The sequence below is a fragment of the Oncorhynchus masou genome, chromosome 23 (genome assembly GCF_036934945.1).
Source record: "Oncorhynchus masou masou isolate Uvic2021 chromosome 23, UVic_Omas_1.1, whole genome shotgun sequence".
In the NCBI taxonomy this organism is placed as follows: Eukaryota; Metazoa; Chordata; class Actinopteri; order Salmoniformes; family Salmonidae; genus Oncorhynchus; species Oncorhynchus masou.
This window is the reverse complement of record NC_088234.1, coordinates 50,017,634-50,037,699: the sequence shown is the minus strand read 5'-3', so window position 1 is coordinate 50,037,699 and position 20,066 is coordinate 50,017,634. Positions and strand designations below refer to the sequence as shown.

At 40.3% G+C, this 20,066-nt stretch overlaps 1 protein-coding gene across 1 annotated transcript in view; it reads left to right on the top strand.

The window, feature by feature from the left end:
* rin2a (Ras and Rab interactor 2a) overlaps positions 1–20,066 on the top strand; it is a 71,589-nt gene that overhangs the window by 1,621 nt on the left and 49,902 nt on the right. Inside the window, exon 2 of the mRNA XM_064932419.1 lies at positions 15,962–16,058. Within this exon, the coding sequence (XP_064788491.1) occupies positions 15,999–16,058 (60 nt within the window). The 5' untranslated portion in view covers positions 15,962–15,998. The remainder of the gene's footprint in view (positions 1–15,961; positions 16,059–20,066) is intronic.

The following is a 20,066-nucleotide window of genomic DNA, read 5'->3' as shown; positions in this document are numbered from 1 at the left end:
AAAATATATTTTTGAGGGCTTGCCTGTTTTGTATGTTATTTTGGCATTAAAACATCATACAGTTGAAGTCAGAAGTTTACATGTACACTAACCAAATACATTTAAACTCAGTTTTTCACAATTCCTGACATTTAATCCTCGTCTTAGGTCAGTTAGGATCACCACTTTATTTTAAGAATGTGAAATGTCAGAATAATAGTAGAGAGTGATATATATTTCAGCTTTTATGTCTTTCGTCACATTCCCAGTGGATCAGAAGTTTACATACCACATTGGTTTTCAGGTAGCACTGCCTTTAAATGGTTTAACTTGGGTCAAATGTTTCGTGAAGCCTTCCACAAGCTTCCCACAATTTGTTGGGTGAATCTTGGCCCATTCCTCCTGACAGAGCTGGTGTAACTGAGTCAGGTTTGTAGGCCTCCTTGCTTGCACACTATTTTTCAGTTCGGCCCACAAATGTTCTGTAGGATTGCGGTCAGGGCTTTGTAATGGCCACTCCAATACCTTGACTTTGTTGTCCTTAAGTCATTTTGCCACAACTTTGGAAGGATGCTTGGGGTCATTGTCCATTTGGAAGACCCATTTGCGACCAAGCTTTAACTGCCAGACTGATGTCTTGAGATGTTGCTTCAATATATCCACATACTTTTCCTCCCTCGTGATGCCATCTACTTTGTGAGGTGCACCAGTCCCTTGATGCTGCCACCCCCATTCTTCAAGGTTGGGATGGGATTCTTCAGCTTGCAAGCGTCCCCCTTTTTCCTCCAAACATAACAATGGTCATTATGGCCAACCAGTTCTATTTTTGTTTCATCAGCACAGAGGACATTTCTCCAAAAATTACGGTCTTTGTCCCCATGTGCAGTTCCAAACCGTAGTGTGGCTTTTTTTATGGTGATTTTGGAGCAGTGGTTTCTTCCTTGCTGAGAGGCCTTTCAGGTCATGTCGATATAGGACTTGTTTTACTGTGGATAATAGATACTTTTGTACCTGTTTCCTCCAGCATCTTCACAAGGTCCTTTGCTGCTGTTCTGGGATTGATTTGCACCTTTCGCACCAAAGTACATTCATCTCTAGGAGACAGAACGCGTCTCCTTCCTGAGGGGTATGACGGCTGTGTTGCCCAATGGTGTTTATCCTTTCGTACTATTGTTTGTACAGATGAACGTGGTGCCTTCAGGCATTTGGAAATTGCTCCCAAGGATGAACCAGACTTGTGGAGGTCTACAATTTATTTTCTGAGGTCTTGGCTGATTTCTTTTGATTTCCCCATGATGTCAAGCAAAGAGGCACTGAGTTTGAAAGTAGGCCTTGAAATACATCTACATGTACACCTCCAATTGACTCAAATGATGTCAATTAGCCTATCAGAAGCTTCTAAAACCATAACATTATTTTCTGGAATTTTCCAAGTAGTTTAAAGGCACAGTCAACTTCGTGTATATAAACTTCTGACCCACTGGAATTGTGATACAGAGAATAAGTGAAATAATCTGCCTGTAAACAATTGTTGGGAAAATTACTTGTGTCATGCACAAAGTAGATGTCCTAACCAATTTGTCAAAACTATAGTTTGTAACAAGAAATTTGTGGAGTGGTTGTTGCCAAAAGTTTTGAGAATTACACAAATATTAGTTTTCACAAAGTCTGCTGCTTCAGTTTGTATGATGGCAATTTGCATATACTCCTGAATGTTATGAAGAGTGATCAGATGAATTGCAATTAATTGCAAAGTCCCTCTTTGCCATGCAAATGAACTGAATGACAAAAAAAAAAACATTTTCACTGCATTTCAGCCCTGCCACAAAAGGACCAGCTGACATCATGTCAGTGATTCTCTCATTAACACAGGTGTGAATGTTGACGAGGACAAGGCTGGAGATCACTCTGTCATGCTGATTGAGTTAGAAAAACAGACTGGAAGCTTCAAAAGGAAGGTGGTGCTTTGAATCAAGCAAAACCCCACAAATTCTAACAAACTCCATGCATTGACTATGCATGAATGGGCTGGCATCAGTCAGGATGTGGCCCAGAAGTTAATTGACAGCATGCCAGGGCGGATATTGACTCTTTGCATCAACTTTATGTAACTGTCAATTAAAGCCATTGACACTTATAAAATTCTTATAATTATACTTCAGTATTCCATAGTAACATCTGACAAAAATATCTAAAACTGAGGCAACAGACTTTGTGAAAATTTATATTTGTGTCATTCTCAACTTTTGGCCACGACTGTATATCAATTTGCATGTGGTACCTTGGGGCAAGTGTTAGTACCAACTCATTAAATCCCTGTTTCTCGGCCCTGTAAATTGGGGCCATGTCTTTGCAGATGTAAGTTGTAACGGCAGCTGTTATCTCTTTCCATCTTTGATTCTTTGCCATATGGTGTGCCGCGGGCCAAAGCCTCTTGCAACGTCTGAGTCTGGGGTTTGTTTTGAGCACGCAACTGTACTTTTTGGGGTCTCATCCGTAGAATATCTCCGTATTGTTTGACATGATTTCTTGCGTAGGTGGTAAAGAGGTTAGGGGTGTTTGAACCAGTTGTCGGGACCGGCCTGCGGCATATTTAGCAGAGGACGACTTTCTTGTCTGTCAGACTTTTCATACTCAAACCACATCCATGCGACGAAAGTAGCTCCTCTTTTAGGTATGAGCTCCGTGTCTCGTGCTCTGTGTCACTTTCACTCTCCACCTTTAGTTTTTTTTGCAAATTGCCATGTGGAAGAACACAACGTGTCGTCTAATTGACTAAAGATATTGCCGTAAAGAGTGATTTGCGATGCAACGAAATGAGCGATGGAGCATAATAAGAAACGATAGACGTTTTTCTATCGTCACCCGATATATATCGTCGTATCGCCCAGCCCTACTGTGGATGATTTATTAAACCACCCAGACAGATCAAAGAGAGTGTCATCCTTCTGAGCTTCAGGACAGGTATGAAACTGCTCAGGGATATTACTCCAAAACATGCATCTTGTATGCACCAAGGCACTAAAGTAATACTGCAATTGAATACACTTTTTGGCCTAAATGCAAAGTCTTATGTTTGGGTCAAACACATTGCTGTCTAGCCATGTTCCTCCAACATAATGACAGAGCTTGACTTAAAAAAAAAATTAAATTGTAATGAGCAAATTGCACAATCCAGGTGTGTAAAGCTCTTATAGACTTACTCAAATATTCACAGCTGTAAATGATAGCAAAGGTGTGTCTAACATGTATTGACTCAGGGAGCTGAATACTTATGCAACAACAATGTTTTAGATATAAAAAATCTACAATTTAAAGATTCATATTTTTTTTTTCACTCTGACAGAGTATCTTCTGTTGATTGTTGACAAAAAATTTAAATTAAATCTATTTGAATCCCACTTTAACACAAAATGTAAAGAAGTAGAAGACGTTTGCAATGCTGTGCAATTCACAGTATGGACTGTCATTAATGTGCTACAGTATAGGCCCTAAGCAAAGTTCAAAATGCTTGCCAAGCAAGGCAACAGGGGAATATTGTGTGTTGTTAAGCAAGGTGTGCTGCAATCAAGTGTAAACTGTACATTGGAATATTGAAGTAAGCCTACTCTAGTGGGCCTGATAAGATATACGAAGACATAGCCCTCAGAAGGCTATAACCAACTTTTACTAATAATATAAATAGAATATCAATATTGTGTAATTATCCCAATTTATGCTCTCATCACCCTCTAAATTGCCCCTAAGTGATCAGCGGTGTGTTATTTCACCCTGTGAATTCAGAGAAAGTATAGAGAATACAAAGGAGTTATACAGGTGGAACAAAGCTCATTGTGACTCAGTACTGGAAGGTTAGCTTTCTGTTCAGCTGGGTGAGTCATAAGAGGGAGTCACAGATAGACCTTCACTTGAATATGTGATCTAAGGAGCGGTTCAATTTTTAGAGGTTACTTCTGTTCTAGTGTTTAACTATTACAGTTTCTGATTACATTTTTTTTATCCAGAGTTGGTAGCTGTCACCCTATAGATTTCCAAACTAGACTGAACCTGTTCATTATTTTTCCACAATCTTCTCAAACCTCTCACTTTCTCTGCAAAAAAGTAACTTTTTTTTGCCAATTACATACTTGCCAAGGTGCCAGTTTTCCAGTCTGCCCTAAAATATGTTAATATGCTTAAGCATAGCTTTGGGGGAAAAACAGACTGGTGTTGTTTTGTAGAACTTTCGTCACCGGTTAGGAATTTAAGAAGTGTGCTAAGACTGGCTGTTTGTTACTTAGAAAATAGTTTTGTTTACCCTCTCTCCTTTAGAGACTAGCAGGTTCCCTGTGTTCAAAGCTCCCTGCATGGGCAATTTGTTTTAAATCATGTGTTGTCAAGGTTACAGTGTAGCTTAGGAGCAGATTGTGTGAGCCAAAGTGTATGCTCTCGGGTTTCCTCAGTTGGCCAATGGCAAGGCAAGTACATAACGTTTCAAATATTGGAATGCACTGAACATTTTACAAAAACATAAAGTTTGGTAACATAATTACGGGTTCCAAACTTTGTATCTGCACAGAGACTTTGCATCTGCAGTTTTTCCAGCAAATGTTTTTTTGTAATTTGTTCAAAGTAGTCATTGTGCATAGAGTTGTATGTTTTTTGTTTTGGTATAGATTTTTAAAGTGAAAAATGTGAGTAAATCCATTACTGTGGAATTGCCCAACTGCATAACATAGCCAGCTGTCTCCACACATTGTTCCTGTCACTGTTGCCCTATAACATTCTGACATATCTGCCCCTGGAACAGTTATTAGTGGTTATCTCTTCCCCAAAACAGGCCACATAAAAAGGCACACTCAGCCCCATATTACCCTCTATGACAGTATTTCTCCCTATCACCATAGTGTAACTGGCTGTAGCTTTCTTTCCTTTGTCTAGCAGATCCCCCCCCAATCAGTCTGCTGTGTTTGTGTGCAGATCACCAATAGAAAAGTGTGTTTGTCATCACTTGAGACTCCAACCACACACCCTAAGATATACTTTACAAAACACACGGTCAAGAGTTGGAGTTTCTCAAGTTAGGATTCAGCCCTGAGAGAGGAAGAACGTTTCAACTTGTGAAAATAGTAGCCATAAATGCTGTCATACGGAGTTTGGTTTAAAGCCTACCATAACAAGCCGTGACAACACTCACAGCTCATAAACCTGTGGTCTTTCACCTCACATCTGTCTGCTTGCCCCAACTGAATATTACTGGAGATGTGCCAGTGCAGGAAATATGTTGCTATCAGAGCAAGAAAACCAGTCTGTTCACATTTAGTTTTGGGTATGTGTTGTTGGGGTGTGGGGAGAAGAGGGGTGGCGGGAGTTGAGATTTTAGGGTGTTACATGGGATGCTCTTCCCGATAGCTAAAAATCCTAAGCTTTTGCGTCTACTCTTTCAGTTTCTGAAGGAAAAGACTACACTGTTGAATTTCAGTGATGAGTGGAGAATGGTGCTCGTCTAGTTAGGTCAACTCTGAATTAATGTCTGCAAGATCACATAATCACATAATGATAGTATTCTTCTTGGTAAGCAACTCCAGTGTAGATTTGGCCTTGTGTTTTAGGTTATTGTCCTGTTGAAAGGTCAATTTTATCTCCCAGTGTCTGGTGGAAAGCAGACTGAACCAGGTTTTCCTCTAGGATTTTTGCCTGTGCTTAGCTCCATTTGGTTTATATTTTTATCCTGATAAACTCCCCAGCCCTTAAGGATTACAAGCATATCCATAACATGGGTGGTAGGTAGCTTAGGCATTGGGCCAGTAACCGAAAAGACGCTGGATCGAATCCCCAGAGCCGTCTAGGTTAAAAATCTGTCTAGATAAGAGCGTCTGCTAAATTACTAAAAAAAAAAAATAATGCAGCCATCCCTATGCTTGAAAATATGGAGAGTGGTACTCAGTAATGTGTTGTATTGGATATGCCCCAAACATAACACTTCGTATTCAGAATAAAAAGTGAATTGCTTTGTCACATTTTTTGCTGTTTTACTTTAGTACTTTATTACAAACAGGATGCATGTTTTGGAATATGTATTTTTATTCTGTACAAGTTTCCTTTTCACTTTGTCAATTAGATTAGAATTGTGGAGTAACAACAATGTTGTTGATCCATCCTTCCATTAGCCTCATGGTGAAATTCCTGAATAGTTTCCTTCCTCTCCGGCAACTGTATTGATACACCATCCAAAGTGTAATCAGTCCATTTAATTCATTTGTAAAAAAAATTAACAAGTTATTCCACTTTGATATTATCGGGTATTGTGTGTAGGCTATAGTGAAAAAAAACATCTAAATTCAATCCATTTTTTCCCAGGCAGTAATGCAACAAAATGTGGAAAAAGTCTAGGTGTGAATTATTTCTGCAGGCACTGTACATCTCAACGATGAAGAAAAGACAGCATCAACACACACTATCATATTATCAACCATATCGCTGACATGTTGTTCATTATTCCATTTTCTTATTCTTCCTAAATATTTTACATGAAATATTTAACTTGTTCAGTCACAATTACTTCAAAAATACAAAATAAGCTCATAACATCAACACAAGGTATAATCAAAAGACAATATTGTCAAATGTTTAACATGTATGCAATGTCCATTTATAGAGTTACACAAGATATCTTTAATGTTGTAGAATTGAGACCGAACTCAACCACAGCAGTGAAAACCAAAATAGACCTCGGTGATAAAGGAAAGGCACAGCACCAACTGTGTGCATTTGCTTTTGTGCTGTGAGTCTTTATCATTGAGATGTCTGTTTTGGTTGAGTTCTGTCTCAAGGTTAGGTTATGACTAGTCTTGGTAATCCCCCGACCTTGGAGCAACAGCACAAGGTCTGGAGAGGATGTTGGATTCTCTTGGGAGGCTAATGGTTAGAGCGTTGGACTAGTAACCGGAAGGTTGCAAGTTCAAACCCCCCGAGCTGACAAGGTACAAATCTGTCGTTCTGCCCCTGAACAGGCAGTTAACCCACTGTTCCTAGGCCGTCATTGAAAATAAGAATTTGTTCTTAACTGACTTGCCTGGTTAAATAAAGGTAAAAAAAACCTGACTTGCTACCAATTTTGTGTCTGGTGGTAGGCTAATGTTTACGACAGGACATGAACTGTGCGCTAGTTTCATTTCCGCCTCCGGTCCAGCCGATGCATTGGATACATTATCGTAGGCGACCTGTTTGGTCAGTCTGACTGGCAGAAAAATTAAGGGTATGATGGCCTCCCCTTTAATTGTGGTGCTTACTTTTCCCATCAAGGCAGGCATACTATTAAAGAAAATGGAAGGATGAGCTTCTTGATTTAGAAAGCCTTTGTCTTGGCATTCCTGTAGAAGGCATTCTTTAAAAAAAATGCATATTTATACTGAAATGCCAAGACAATAAACGCCTAGCGAAAAATTATAATAAACTAAACCATAAACAGATAAATGGGGGATAAATGTAATATTTCAACAGTAAAACATTGAATCCAGTGACAGCCAGGAGGAAAGGTGGAGGAATCACATGGTAGGACATCAGAGTGGATGGAGAATGGATGGATCCCTGAGTATGGTGGTTTGATCAGAGGAAGCAGCCAGGTGGGTGGACTGGTGTGGGGCCACCCAGTCAGGGATCCAACCAAGTGGGGGATAGTGAGACAGGAAGGGTGATATGGAAGCAAGGATACAGACAAAACGTAAATGAAAAAGACTAAACAAAATAGATAAAAAATAGAACACAGATGTGCATTCTGACTGAGTGACCACTAACTAATCTGCATGTTTTAAGAACACACTCATACTCTAGACTCTTGATCTGCAGATGTTGTGCTTTCTACAAACGTGCGCGGACATTTAAGGCATTTTAAAACACGTATGTTTTTCAGATTATGAGTATTATCTGATCCGACTATCAACTGTCAATTTACGGATACGATTACGAGTATGGCCAGATCCGCACAACCCCATTACGGATCATATAGACTAGCGGTTCCCAAACTTTTTATAGTCCCGTACCCCTTCAAACATTCAACCTCCAGCTGCGTACCCCCTCCAGTATCAGGGTCAGCGCACTCTCATGTTGTTTTTTGCCATCATTGTAAGCCTGCCCCACACATTATACGATACATTTATTAAACATAAGAATGAGTGGGTTTTTGTCACAACTCGGCTCTTGAAGTGACAATAAGCTCTTATAGGTCCAGGGCACTAATAATAATAAATCATTTTGCTCTTTATTTAAACAACTTACATTCACCATTTTTGATTAACAAATAAGGTTTTATAACTCCACAGGTTAATGAGAACTGTGTGCTTGAAAGGATGCTCATAACTCTGCAGTGTTGGGTTGTATTGGAGAGAGTCTTTCTTAAATAATTTTCCACACAGTCTGTGCCTGTATTTAGCTTTCATGCTAGTGAGGGCCAAGAATCCACTCTCACATAGGTACTGTGGTTGCAAAGGGCAATAAAAGATTAAGATGGGCAAAATAACAGACACGGGACAGAGGAAGATTGGAAAGAAGTGTTATGGACAGAGAAATCTAAGTTTGAGGAGTATCTTAACAGTGTGATTTGCCAAGGCAGGATACTCTGACCGTAGCCCAATCCAGAAATCTGGTGGTGGCTTTTGATTTTAAATGACATTTTCACAGAACCGCTTGTTGAACTTTTGATGAGGCTCTCTTGTTCAGATAACCGTAAGTGGACTGGAGGCAGGGCATGAAGGGGATAACGAATCCAGTTTTGGGAAAGTACCTGCGTAATTGCGCACACAACTCACTCCGGTGCTTCGCTATATCACATTTGACATTGTCCGTAAGCGTGAGTTAATTTGCGCACACATCATACAATGATGGAAAGACCTGTGTTGTCCTTGTTAATGCAGACAGAGAAGAGCTCCAGCTTCTTAATCATAGCCTCAATTTTGTCCCACACTGAATATAAACTCAGCAAAAAAACAAACGTCCTCTCACTGTCAACTGTTTATTTTCAGCAAACTTAACGTGTAAATATTTGTATGAACATAGCAAGATTCAACAACTGAGACACAAACTGAACAAGTTCCACAGACATGTGACTAACAGAAATGGAAAAATGTGCCCCTGAACAAAGGGGTTCCAAATCAAAAGCAAGTCCGTATCTGAAGGAGGATGTCTTCCCTGTAACACACAGCGTTGAGGTTGCCTGCAATGACAACAAGCTCAGTCCGATGATGCTGTGACACACCGCCCCAGACCATGACGGACCTTCCACCTCCAAATCGATCCCGCTCCAGAGTACAGGCCTCGGTGTAACGTTCATTCCTTCAACGATAAACGCAAATCCGACAATCACCTGTGGTGAGACAAAATCGCGACTCATCAATGAAGAGCAGTTTTTGCCAGTCCTGTGGTTCAGCGACAGTGGGTTTGTGTCCATAGGCAATGTTGTTACCGGTGAGGACCTGCCTTACAACAGGCTTACAAGCCCTCAGTCCAGCCTCTCGGAGTATTGCGGACAGTCTGAGCACTGATGAAGTGATTGTGCGTTCCTGGTGTAACTTGGGCAGTTGTTGTTGCCATCCTGTACCTGTCCCGCAGGTGTGATGTTTGGATGTACCGATCCTGTGCAGGTGTTAAACGTGGTCTGCCACTGCGAGGACGATCAGCGGTCTGTCCTGTCAACCTGTAGCGCTGTCTTAGGCGTCTCACAGTACAGACATCGCAATTTATTGCCCTGGCTACATCTGCAGTCCTCATGCCTCCTTGCAGCATGCCTAAGGCACGTTCACGCAGGGATCCTGGGTATCTTTCTTTTGGTCTTTTTCAGAGTCAGTAGAAAGGCCTCTTTAGTGTCCTAAGTTTTCATAACTGTGGCCTTAATTGCCTACTGTAAGTCTGTAAGCTGTTAGTATTTTAATGACCGTTCCACAGGTGCATGTTCCTTAATTGTTTATGGTTCATTGGGCAAGCATGGGGAAACAGTGTTTAAATCCTTTACACTGAAGATTTTTGAAGTTATTTGGAATTTTACGAATGATCTTTGAAAAACAGGGACCAGAAAAAGGGACGTTTCTTTTTTTTGCTGAGTTTAGTTGCGGAGAGTCTCTGTATAATCTTAGATTCAGATCATTCAGGCAAGAAAAAAACATCAGATAGGCCAGTCGTGTGAAACTCATCATGCAAGCGGTCAGACAAGTGAAAATTGTCAGTAAAAATAACCTTTAGCTCGTCTCTCAATTAACAAAGTGTCAATACTTTGCCCCTTGATAACCAGCACACTTATGTATGTTGTAAAAGCGTTTCATGGTCGCTGCCCATATCATTGCACGATTTAGAAAATACACAAGAGTTCAGGAAGCCTTGCTTTAACAAAGTTAACTATTTTCACTGTAGTGTGCAAAACGTATTTCAATCTGTCAGGTGTTCCCTTGGCAGCAAGAGCCTCTCGATGGATGCTGCAGTGTACACATGTGGCGTCGGGAGCAACTGTGTGTGCATGCGTTACCACTCCACTATGTCTACCTGTCATGGCTTTTGCGCCATAAGTACAGATACCAACACATTTTGACCACTGAATTCCATTTGATGTCACAAAGCTGTCCAGTACTTTAAAAAATATCCTCTCCTGTTGTCCTGGTTCCCAGTGGTTTGCAGAAGAGGGTGTCTTCCTTAATTGACCCCCCATAAACGTAACGAACATACAGTGGGGCAAAAAAGTATTTAGTCAGCCACCAATTGTGCAAGTTCTCCCACTTAAAAAGATGAGGCCTGTAATTTTCATCATAGGTACACTTCAACTATGACAGACAAAATTAGAGAAAAATCCAGTAAATCACATTGTAGGGTTTTTTTAATGAATTTATTTTCAAATTATGGTGGAAAATAAGTACACTTCTCCCAATATAAGTAGTAGTAGCTGTTTGGCTGCATCAGATTCACAACTGTCAGTGTCCATGCTAGCTGAGCTAACAACAAATGTAGAATTACTGATGCTAGCTTTGGATGTGCTCATGCAAGCAGAACAACTTGTGTCATCGACAGGTGAAGGTGTCGTAATGCTGGTAGTGGCAGTACTATGTGTCTCTATGGACACGGGCCCTACTAAATGGACTGTTTGAAAATGTGAAATTATTTATTACAATTTTTTGGTATTTAAAAAAACTTGTGAATCACATTTTTATTTGGCGTACCCCAGTCTGGGAATACCTGATATCGACAATTGGGCTGATGAATGGTGGTACAATGCTAAACAGTATAATTGTGATATTTTTTATTTTTTTTATTTTACCTTTAACTAGGCAAGTCAGTTAAGAACAAATTCTTATTTTCAATGACCGCCTAGGAACAGGGGCAGAACGACAGATTTGTAACTTATCAGCTCGGCGATTTGAACTTGCAACCTTTCAGTTACTAGTCCAACGCTCTAACCACTAGGCCACCCTGCCGCCCCGATATACGCTTCATACACCCTTGACGAGTCAAGTGAAAAGACAGTTTGCTCTAGTAATAGTATGCAGGTTGCTCTGTAGATTATTGGCATCAGCTAGAGTGAAAACATGAAGAAATAGAAGGGTTCTAACAGTTTTGAGAGCCACAGCCCTGTGTGCCTACATGTACATGCATCCACAACAGAAGCAGAAGATTGTTATTGAAAGAGTCATGATTATAGTGGGAGGGCCATAGAGCAGTACCATTTCCATAGCACTGAAGTTCATAGATGCTCTCACAATTTTAGGCTCACAGAGCAGCCCTGCAGTGGCTCTGTTAAAATGAATGCATCCTGTGGTTTGAGCAGGACAAGATGATTCCTGCCAACGCAGACACTCAGCACCCAGATTAGCCCCAAGGCAAGCTACACGTGCCTGGGAGTTTTGCTCCGGTAGTGGATTCTGTGGAAAATAAACACATATTTCTCCTGCCATGAGATCCATAGTCATCAGCTAAAAAAGACAGTAACCATAACAAAATAATGTACCATGCACCATTCCCCTAAAATCACAGTACGTCTGAGCAGAAGATGGTAGATCCCAGGGAATGCTATAACAAAGCTTTGCAAAAGATCACAGATCAATTCATTCTTAAACAATGTGCAGGACTGCTGCCACCCTTTAAAACGTCTTATGGCTGAGGTCATATCGATCCCGTTAGTGAGAACAGCCAGTGAAAGTGCAGGGCGGCAAATTCAAAACAACAAATCTCATAATTAAAATTCCTCAGACATACAAGTATTTCACACCATTTTAAAGATATGCATCTTGTTAATCCCACCACAGTGTCCGATTTCAAATAGGCTTTACGGTGAAAGTACCACAAACTATTATGTTCGGTCAGAGCCAAGTCACAGAAACGCAGCCATTTTTCCAGCCAAAGAGAGGAGTCACAAAAATCAGAAATAGAGAAAATGAATCACTAACCTTTGATCTAAATCAGATGACACTCATAGGACTTCATGTTACACAATACATGTATGTTTTGTTCATATTTATATAAAACAATCTCAGTGTACATTGGCGCATTATGTTCAGTCGTTCCAAAAACATCCGGTGAATTTACAGAGAACCACATCAATTTACAGAAATACTCATTATAAATGTTGATGAAAATACAAGTGTTATACATGGACCATTATATACTCTTCTCCTCATTCCCCTCTCATTCGCCCCAACTTTACAGTAGAAGCATCAAACAAGGTTCTAAAGACTGTTGACATCTAGTGGAAGCCTTAGGAATTGTAACATGACCAATATTCCACTATCTTCAATAGGGAATGAGTTGAAAAATGACCAACCTCAGATTTCCCACTTATGAGTTCTGTTATACTCACAGACATTATTCAAACAGTTTTAGAAACTTCAGAGTGTTTTCTATCCAAATATACGAATATGCATATATTAGCAACTGGGACTGAGTAGCAGGCCGTTTACTCTGGGCACCTTATTCATCCAAGCTACTCAATACTGCCCCCAGCCATAAGAAGTTGACTCTCACCAATCTAATGAGTCGGTAGCTGGTAACCGAGAGGGGAGAAAAATCATCAGAAAGTACAACGTTTTCCCTGAAGCGATGTTCCAGAAAACACAGGCGGACAGATCAAGCTTGTCTTGACGAGTTGTCATGTTGAGTGTGAGATGTTGAGGGCACACAATATTACGGTTGAGCTTTGTTGAAGTCCTAGTATAACTTGAGGTAAGGAATTTAAGAAGTGTGCTAAGACTGGCAGTTAATTACTTAGGTAATAGTTTTTCCCCTCTCTCCGATAGAGAGAATAGCAGGTTCCGTATGTTCAAATCACCCTGAATATTATTTATAAGTAGACTTGGATCTTGGAGGGATAGTTCAGATCGTCTGCTCCTCTATGTACAGTCCAGTCTCAGATGTGTCATGTCTTAAACTGTGTGCTGGCCAGTATTTGGAGTTTACTCGTTCACAATTGGTTAACCACAATACTTTATGACGAGGCTGCCCTCGCATAGAGAAGGGACATAAAGATACTGCAATTTTCCAGCCCTACCTTAACATTAGCATGTGAATGGCTTGTTTCGTCTTTTCAGATGGCATATTCCACCCATTTACTACTACTACTACTACTACTACTACTACTGCTACTACTAAATGAGTACCTTTTGCGTCCCTTTGATATTTTAGGTAGATATTGTGCACAAATATTGCATTTTAAAAGCCTGTTATATTAAATGAAGTGCCCTTTTTAATAAAGGCAACATTCAAATTCAATAAATCAAATTTATAATATGAATCAAGACTTGCTAAAGTGCCAAAATTCAGCATTCCTTCATTTAAACATTTCTCCCAAGTTTTCACCATCATTGTAATTCCTGAAGATTTATTTACTTAAAATGACATCACAAAATCACATTAAGGTTAAAAAAAAAATATATATATATATATATACAACCATCTACGTGAACTGAACTCTTTTTAATATGGTGAAACCTTTCCTTAAAAAAAATCCAAAATAAACATTGAACATCTAAAGGAGCTGGTTCTACTCTTTGGTCATTTTCTGGTGTTTTGTGGTGGAAAACTGAGCAGGTCGAGCATAAGTCAACCCTCTTACCCTTAGACAGGCTAGAAATATTTTAACACTATTTTTTTTAAGCTTGCGTTCAATTATCCCTCCCTGTTGCACACAACACGCTTCCATTTCCCTTGTGAGAAGGGGATTTATGTTGGATTTGTGGCACTTTATGACAATGTAAAAATGTTGTGAAATCAACAGGTTTTTTTCCAGCAAGTTACACTACTCAAACTTGTAGCAGACCTAGAAAGACACCTGGGCAGAGTTTGGTTGAATATACTTTATCCCTGAATCAGAAACATCCACTTTCTGCCAAGGGTGAAAGGCACCTAATTGGTGGAACGATCCAGCATTTTTTGTCTTTCGAGCAAAGGATTTGTTTTGATGGATTTCGTGCTCAGTTCTTGCACTCAAATCATAAAAAGGAAAAAACAAGAAGCCTGCGATGCAATAATAGAGCTGCAAGTGTAACCTTCTGGTTCTTACTCCTAACCAAGGCAACCAGTCAGCAGGCACAAACATGATGGTACTGGAGCTCATGTAATTATTTTCTTCTGCAATGATGGAGCACAACAGATACAGGCCTCGATATTAATGCATGTCCGCTTGCCCAGGACAAATAAAAAATGTAAGTTAAAATAATCACACATGACAATATCAAACTCCAATCAGAATTGGATCATGTCCTATGGATGTGATGTATTGCTGTTCTCCCAATATCTGCAGAGCGCATCGAGGAGGACTGTAGGCTATTGCATCGACAGGCAGGAGCAGTCTTTCAATCATCAGCAGTTGCGAGCTTTTGCGATCACGTTATACATTATTGCACACAGTGAGTGCATGCAACTTATTATATGACTTGTTAAGCACATTTTTACTCCTGAACTTTCTTAGGCTTGCCTTAACAAAGGGGTTGAATACTTATTGACGCAAGACATTTAAGTGTAAAATAATTCCACTTTCACATTATGGGGTATTGTGTGTAGACACTTTTTCCCACCTCAATTTAATCCTTTTTAAATTCAGGCTGTAACATGTCAAAATGTGTAAAAAGTCTAGAGGTAAGAATACTATCTGAAGGTACTGTATGTGATCTATCCCAATGTAATGAAGGTTTGAAATAATTCTGTTTTGTCAAATACTATATCTGGAAAAATCGGCTCGTAACTGAATTTAATTGGGGACGCCTGAACTAGACAGTACTGGGCTGTACTGGAGGGCGGACACTAGCCTAACTGGATTTAAAATCTCAGGACAGGCCTGATGGAAAAAGCAAATTTACGGTAAACATTCCAAATGTCGACAAAACAAAATACGCTAGGGTGCAATCTTTTTGTGTCGTTAAAATAAATAGTGCGAGAAATCGCAATAGAAATATTGATATAATAACCATCATATCAAAGTAAACTTGGAGTCATGCGATAAGATGTTATGTGGTTCTCCCACTATGACTCGAAAGCGTGCCATTTATTAGGCTACAGATGAAATACGTTATGATTAACTTCACTGGGTGGTGAAAGAGCACGGTGATGAGCTTGATGCTGCTTTCCAATAAATATCCAGGGTCTTATTCTGGTGACATGATGATCGATGCTTGGCTGTCGTTTGACAATTAAAAATAATCTTGTTCTTTTGTCCGTACTCTCATCATGTAGGGTATAACTGCACTGCAGCTGTGAGCTGTTGGCTAAATAGGGCACACTCTATTTTAACAACATTTTTACAGACAAAAACCACCAGTAGAGTTGATATTGCGATGGAAACTTATTTTTAAACTTGTATTTTTTAAGGTATCTTTACATGCACTACGTCATCACGTGCATCCGTTTATCCGCAACACGTCAGTTTGGTGTAAACACCCCGCTGGTGTGAAAATGCATATTTGAAATGATTTGAATGAAAATCTGTTGTCAATTGTATGGAAACAAACCCAGCTAATGACATTTTCCTCCCCCACAGAAACAAACACAGGCACGACGAAGGACAGGAGGATAGCATGTCAACAAGCACACTCATCCAACCCAGCCTCAGGGAGAAGAAAGGCAGCTTCTTCAAGGTATGGAGGGAGAGAAGATAAACAAAGGAAAAGATTAGGAGGGGGGGTAGATAGAGGCACCTTCCTGAAACTCCTTGTGGTTTGTTTTTGTTCTGTCCTTAACGGCCTGTTCTAGTTGTGTTTTAACAAGTTACTCAGTTGATACTTATTTGAGAGGAAGTTTGGGTTATTTTTGTTAACATTAATCAGTCCCCATGTTCTTTCTTTTTCTCCTCTCAATGTCCATGCATCATATTTATAAATACCCTCCATATGAAATGTGATGTCATAGGCTGAAGTGATTTAGTTGTAGTTTAGCATGCCTTACCATAGAGTCACGAACCCACAGCTCAGAGACTAATCTCTCTGTAGTAATGACATCTACCACATTTAAGCTGTGAACTCAGTGAGAAGCTCCTCTTTCAATAAATCTGGTGGTTATGTGCTGGGAACTTGCTGGGACTTTAGCTAGTGAGTCTCTTTAGCCTAAAAATGCTTCAGGAGGTCAAAGGCCTACTCAAGGACCCATATCCCCAGCCAGGCATATATTATGGCTGTTAGCAGGGTTTACACAGTTATCTCACTCCGGGGAGAAAGAGTAATTTATAGACCTACACACAACACCACCACACCACACCCCTCATTGCTGTGAAAAGGGTTAGAAGATATGCTGATTCCAATAAACACTATAGATCTTCACTCTGAATGGGAGAGTAATAGGTTACTCTCTTTTGAACTGTTGTGTTCCATAGAACACAACCACTCTATTTTTATACCAGTTCATTTCTTTGAAGCCATTCATTTCATATAGTAAATCAAAGGCTTCATGTGGTTGTGGCGTTCAATAGGAAATACAGTAAGGCTGCTGTAACAGCCTATCGTACATGTGATGCTTTAGCAGGGGAGGAGGGAAGAAGGGAAAGGGGATGAGGTAAATGACAAAGAAATAAAGAGAACTAGAATTGCTCTAGCCAGACTATACTAAGTGTTGCCCTTCCACATATTAGCCTACTTAAGGCATCTGCATGCTAGGTTTGGTTTGCTCCTAGCAGAACTCGGCAAGGCAAAGTGAACATCTGTGCCTTGAATAGTCCCTTTAAAAGACCTTTGTTTGAAAAACGAGAAAAAAGCGGCAGAGGTACTCGTCCCTCGAGACGCCGTAGCCAGTATACATTTCCTCAAAATAATCTGAATTCATCTAAAATAACTAAAGAAATCTAATGAATTTTTCCAAGGATATGTTAGTGTGTGGTGCAGTATTTATCAAGAGAAAAAATGTGCATGAAAACAAGTCGTCTCTTGTTGAATGACGACAAACACTTAATGGAAGAATCCCTACTGTTGACAAATCAGACGAAGGGGCGTAGACTTCAGCGACAGGACTTCGGCTAGCCTCAGGGGAAAAAATGCAGTGTGCATGAACAGCCGTAAAAACCGCTTGCCGAAGACCCAAATGTTGTCATAATATATGCAAGAACTGTTTCAGACCAGAAGCATGGGGACACCTTTAATCATTGCTTTGAACTGCTGAATGCTCGGTACTTGTGGCTGTTGTTACGAAACCAATAACTAGCCTGATAAAATTGTTGCACTCGCTCGGGTTCTTCGACCTAGTTAGCTGGTCTGTAACCTGATATAAGAAGGGTGTCTATGTGAGAAATCAGCAGAATTCACCTAGGTGTTGAATGTAGATGTGCACCAGGGAGAGCGCAACCATACCTTGGTCCAGTGCCAACTACACTATATATACAAAAGTATGCGGACACCCCTTCAAATTAGTGGATTCGGCTATTCCAGCAACTCAAGTTGCTGACAGTTGTATAAAATTGAGCACACAGCCTTGCAATCTCCATAGACAAACATTGGCAATAGAATGGCCTTACTGAAGAGATCAGTGACTTTCAACGTGGCACCTTCATGGGATGCCACCTTTCTAACAAATCAGTTCGTCAGATTTCTGCCTTGCTATAGCTGCCTTGCTCAACTGTAAGTGCTGTTATTGTGACGTGGAAACGTCTAGGAGCAACAATGGCTCAACTGCAAAGTGGGAGGCCACATCGCAAAGCGGTAGGCCACACAAGCTCACAGAACGGGACCGCTGAGTGCTTAAAAATCACATGTCCTTGATTTGAACACTCACTGCTGAGCAGGAGCAAGGTCTGCGCAATAACTGTTCGCCGGGAGCTTCATGAAATGGGTTTCCATGGCCGAGCAGGAGCCTAAGCTCACCATGTGCAATGCCAAGTGCCAGCTGGAGTGGTGTAAAACTCTGCAACATTGTACTCTGGAGCAGTGGAAACGCGTTCTCTGGAGTGATGAATCACGCTTCACCATCGGTCAGTCCAACGGACAAATCTGGGTTTGGCGGATGCCAGGAGAACGCTACCTGCCCGACTACATGGTGTAAACTAAAGTTTGGTGTAGGAGGTATAATTGTCTGGGACTGGTTCATAGTTCCAGTTGTATTTTAATTTGAGTGCACCTTTATTTAACCTGGTAGGCCAGTTGAGAACAAGTTCTCATTTACAACTGTGACCTGGCCAAGATAAAGCAAAGCAGTGCGATTAAAAACAACAGTTACACATGGGATAAACAAACGTGCAGTCAATAACACAATAGAGAAATGTGTGTATATATATATACAGTGTGTGTGCAAATGTAGCAAGATTAGGGAGGTAAGGTAATAAATAGGCCATAGTGGCGAAATAATAACAATTTAGCATTAACACTTGAGTGATAGATGTACAGATGGTGACGTGCAAGTACAGATACTGGGGTGCAAAAGAGCAACAAAAAAAACAATATGGGGATGAGGCAGTTGGGTGGGCTATTTACAGGTGCAGTGATATACAGTGGGGCAAAAAAAGTATTTAGTCAGACATCAATTGTGCAAGTTCTCCCACTTAAAAAGATGAGAGGCCTGTAATTTTCATCATAGGTACACTTCAACTATGACAGACAAAATGAGGAAAAAAATTCAGAAAATCACATTGTAGGATTTTTAATGAATTTATTTGCAAATAATTGTGGAAAAAAAGTATTTGGTCACTAACAAAAGTTTATCTCAATACTTTGTTAAATACCCTTTGTCTACAATTTTGTTTCTGGTGTCCTTTGACAGCTCTTTGGTCTTGGCCATAGTGGAGTTTGGAGTGTGACTGAGGTTGTGGACAGGTGTCTTTTATACTGATAACAAGTTGAAACAGGTGCCATTAATACAGGTAACGAGTGGAGGACAGAGGAGCCTCTTAAGGAAGTTGTTACAGGTCTGTGAGAGCCAGAAATCTTGCTTGTTTGTAGGTGACCAAATACTTATTTTCCACCGTAATTTGCAAATAAATTCATTAAAAATCCTACAATGTGATTTTCTGGATTGAAATAATTTTGTCTGTCATAGTTGAAGTGTACCTATGATGAATATTACAGGCATCTCTCATCTTTTTAAGTGGGAGAACTTGCACAATTTGTGGCTGACTAAATACTTTTTTGCCCCACTGTAAGTCTCCATCTTCAGTGACTTTTGCAGTTCGTTCCATTCATTGGCAGCAGAAAACTGCAAGGAAAGGCGGCCAAAGGAGATGTTGGCTTTGGGGATGCCAGTGAAATATACCTGCTGGAGCGTGTGCTACGGCTGGGTGGCGCTATGGTAACCAGTGAGCTGAGATATGGCGGGGCTTTATCTAGCAAAGACTTGTATATATGACCTGGAGCCTGTGGGTTTGGCAATGGATATGTAGCGAGGGCCAGCCAACAAAAGCATACAGGTCACAGTGGTGGGTAGTATATGGAGATTTAGTGACAAAACAGATGGCACTGTGATAGACTACATCCAATTTGCTGAGTAGATTGTTGGAGGCTATTTATTTAAATGACTTAGCTGAAGTCTAGGATCGGTAGGATAGTCTGTTTTATGAGGGTATGTTTGGCAGGATGAGTGAAGGAGGCTTTGTTGCGGAATTTTAATTTTGGATTGGAGATGTGAGTTTAGAAGGAGATTTTAGTCTCACCAGATACCTAAGAATATGTGGA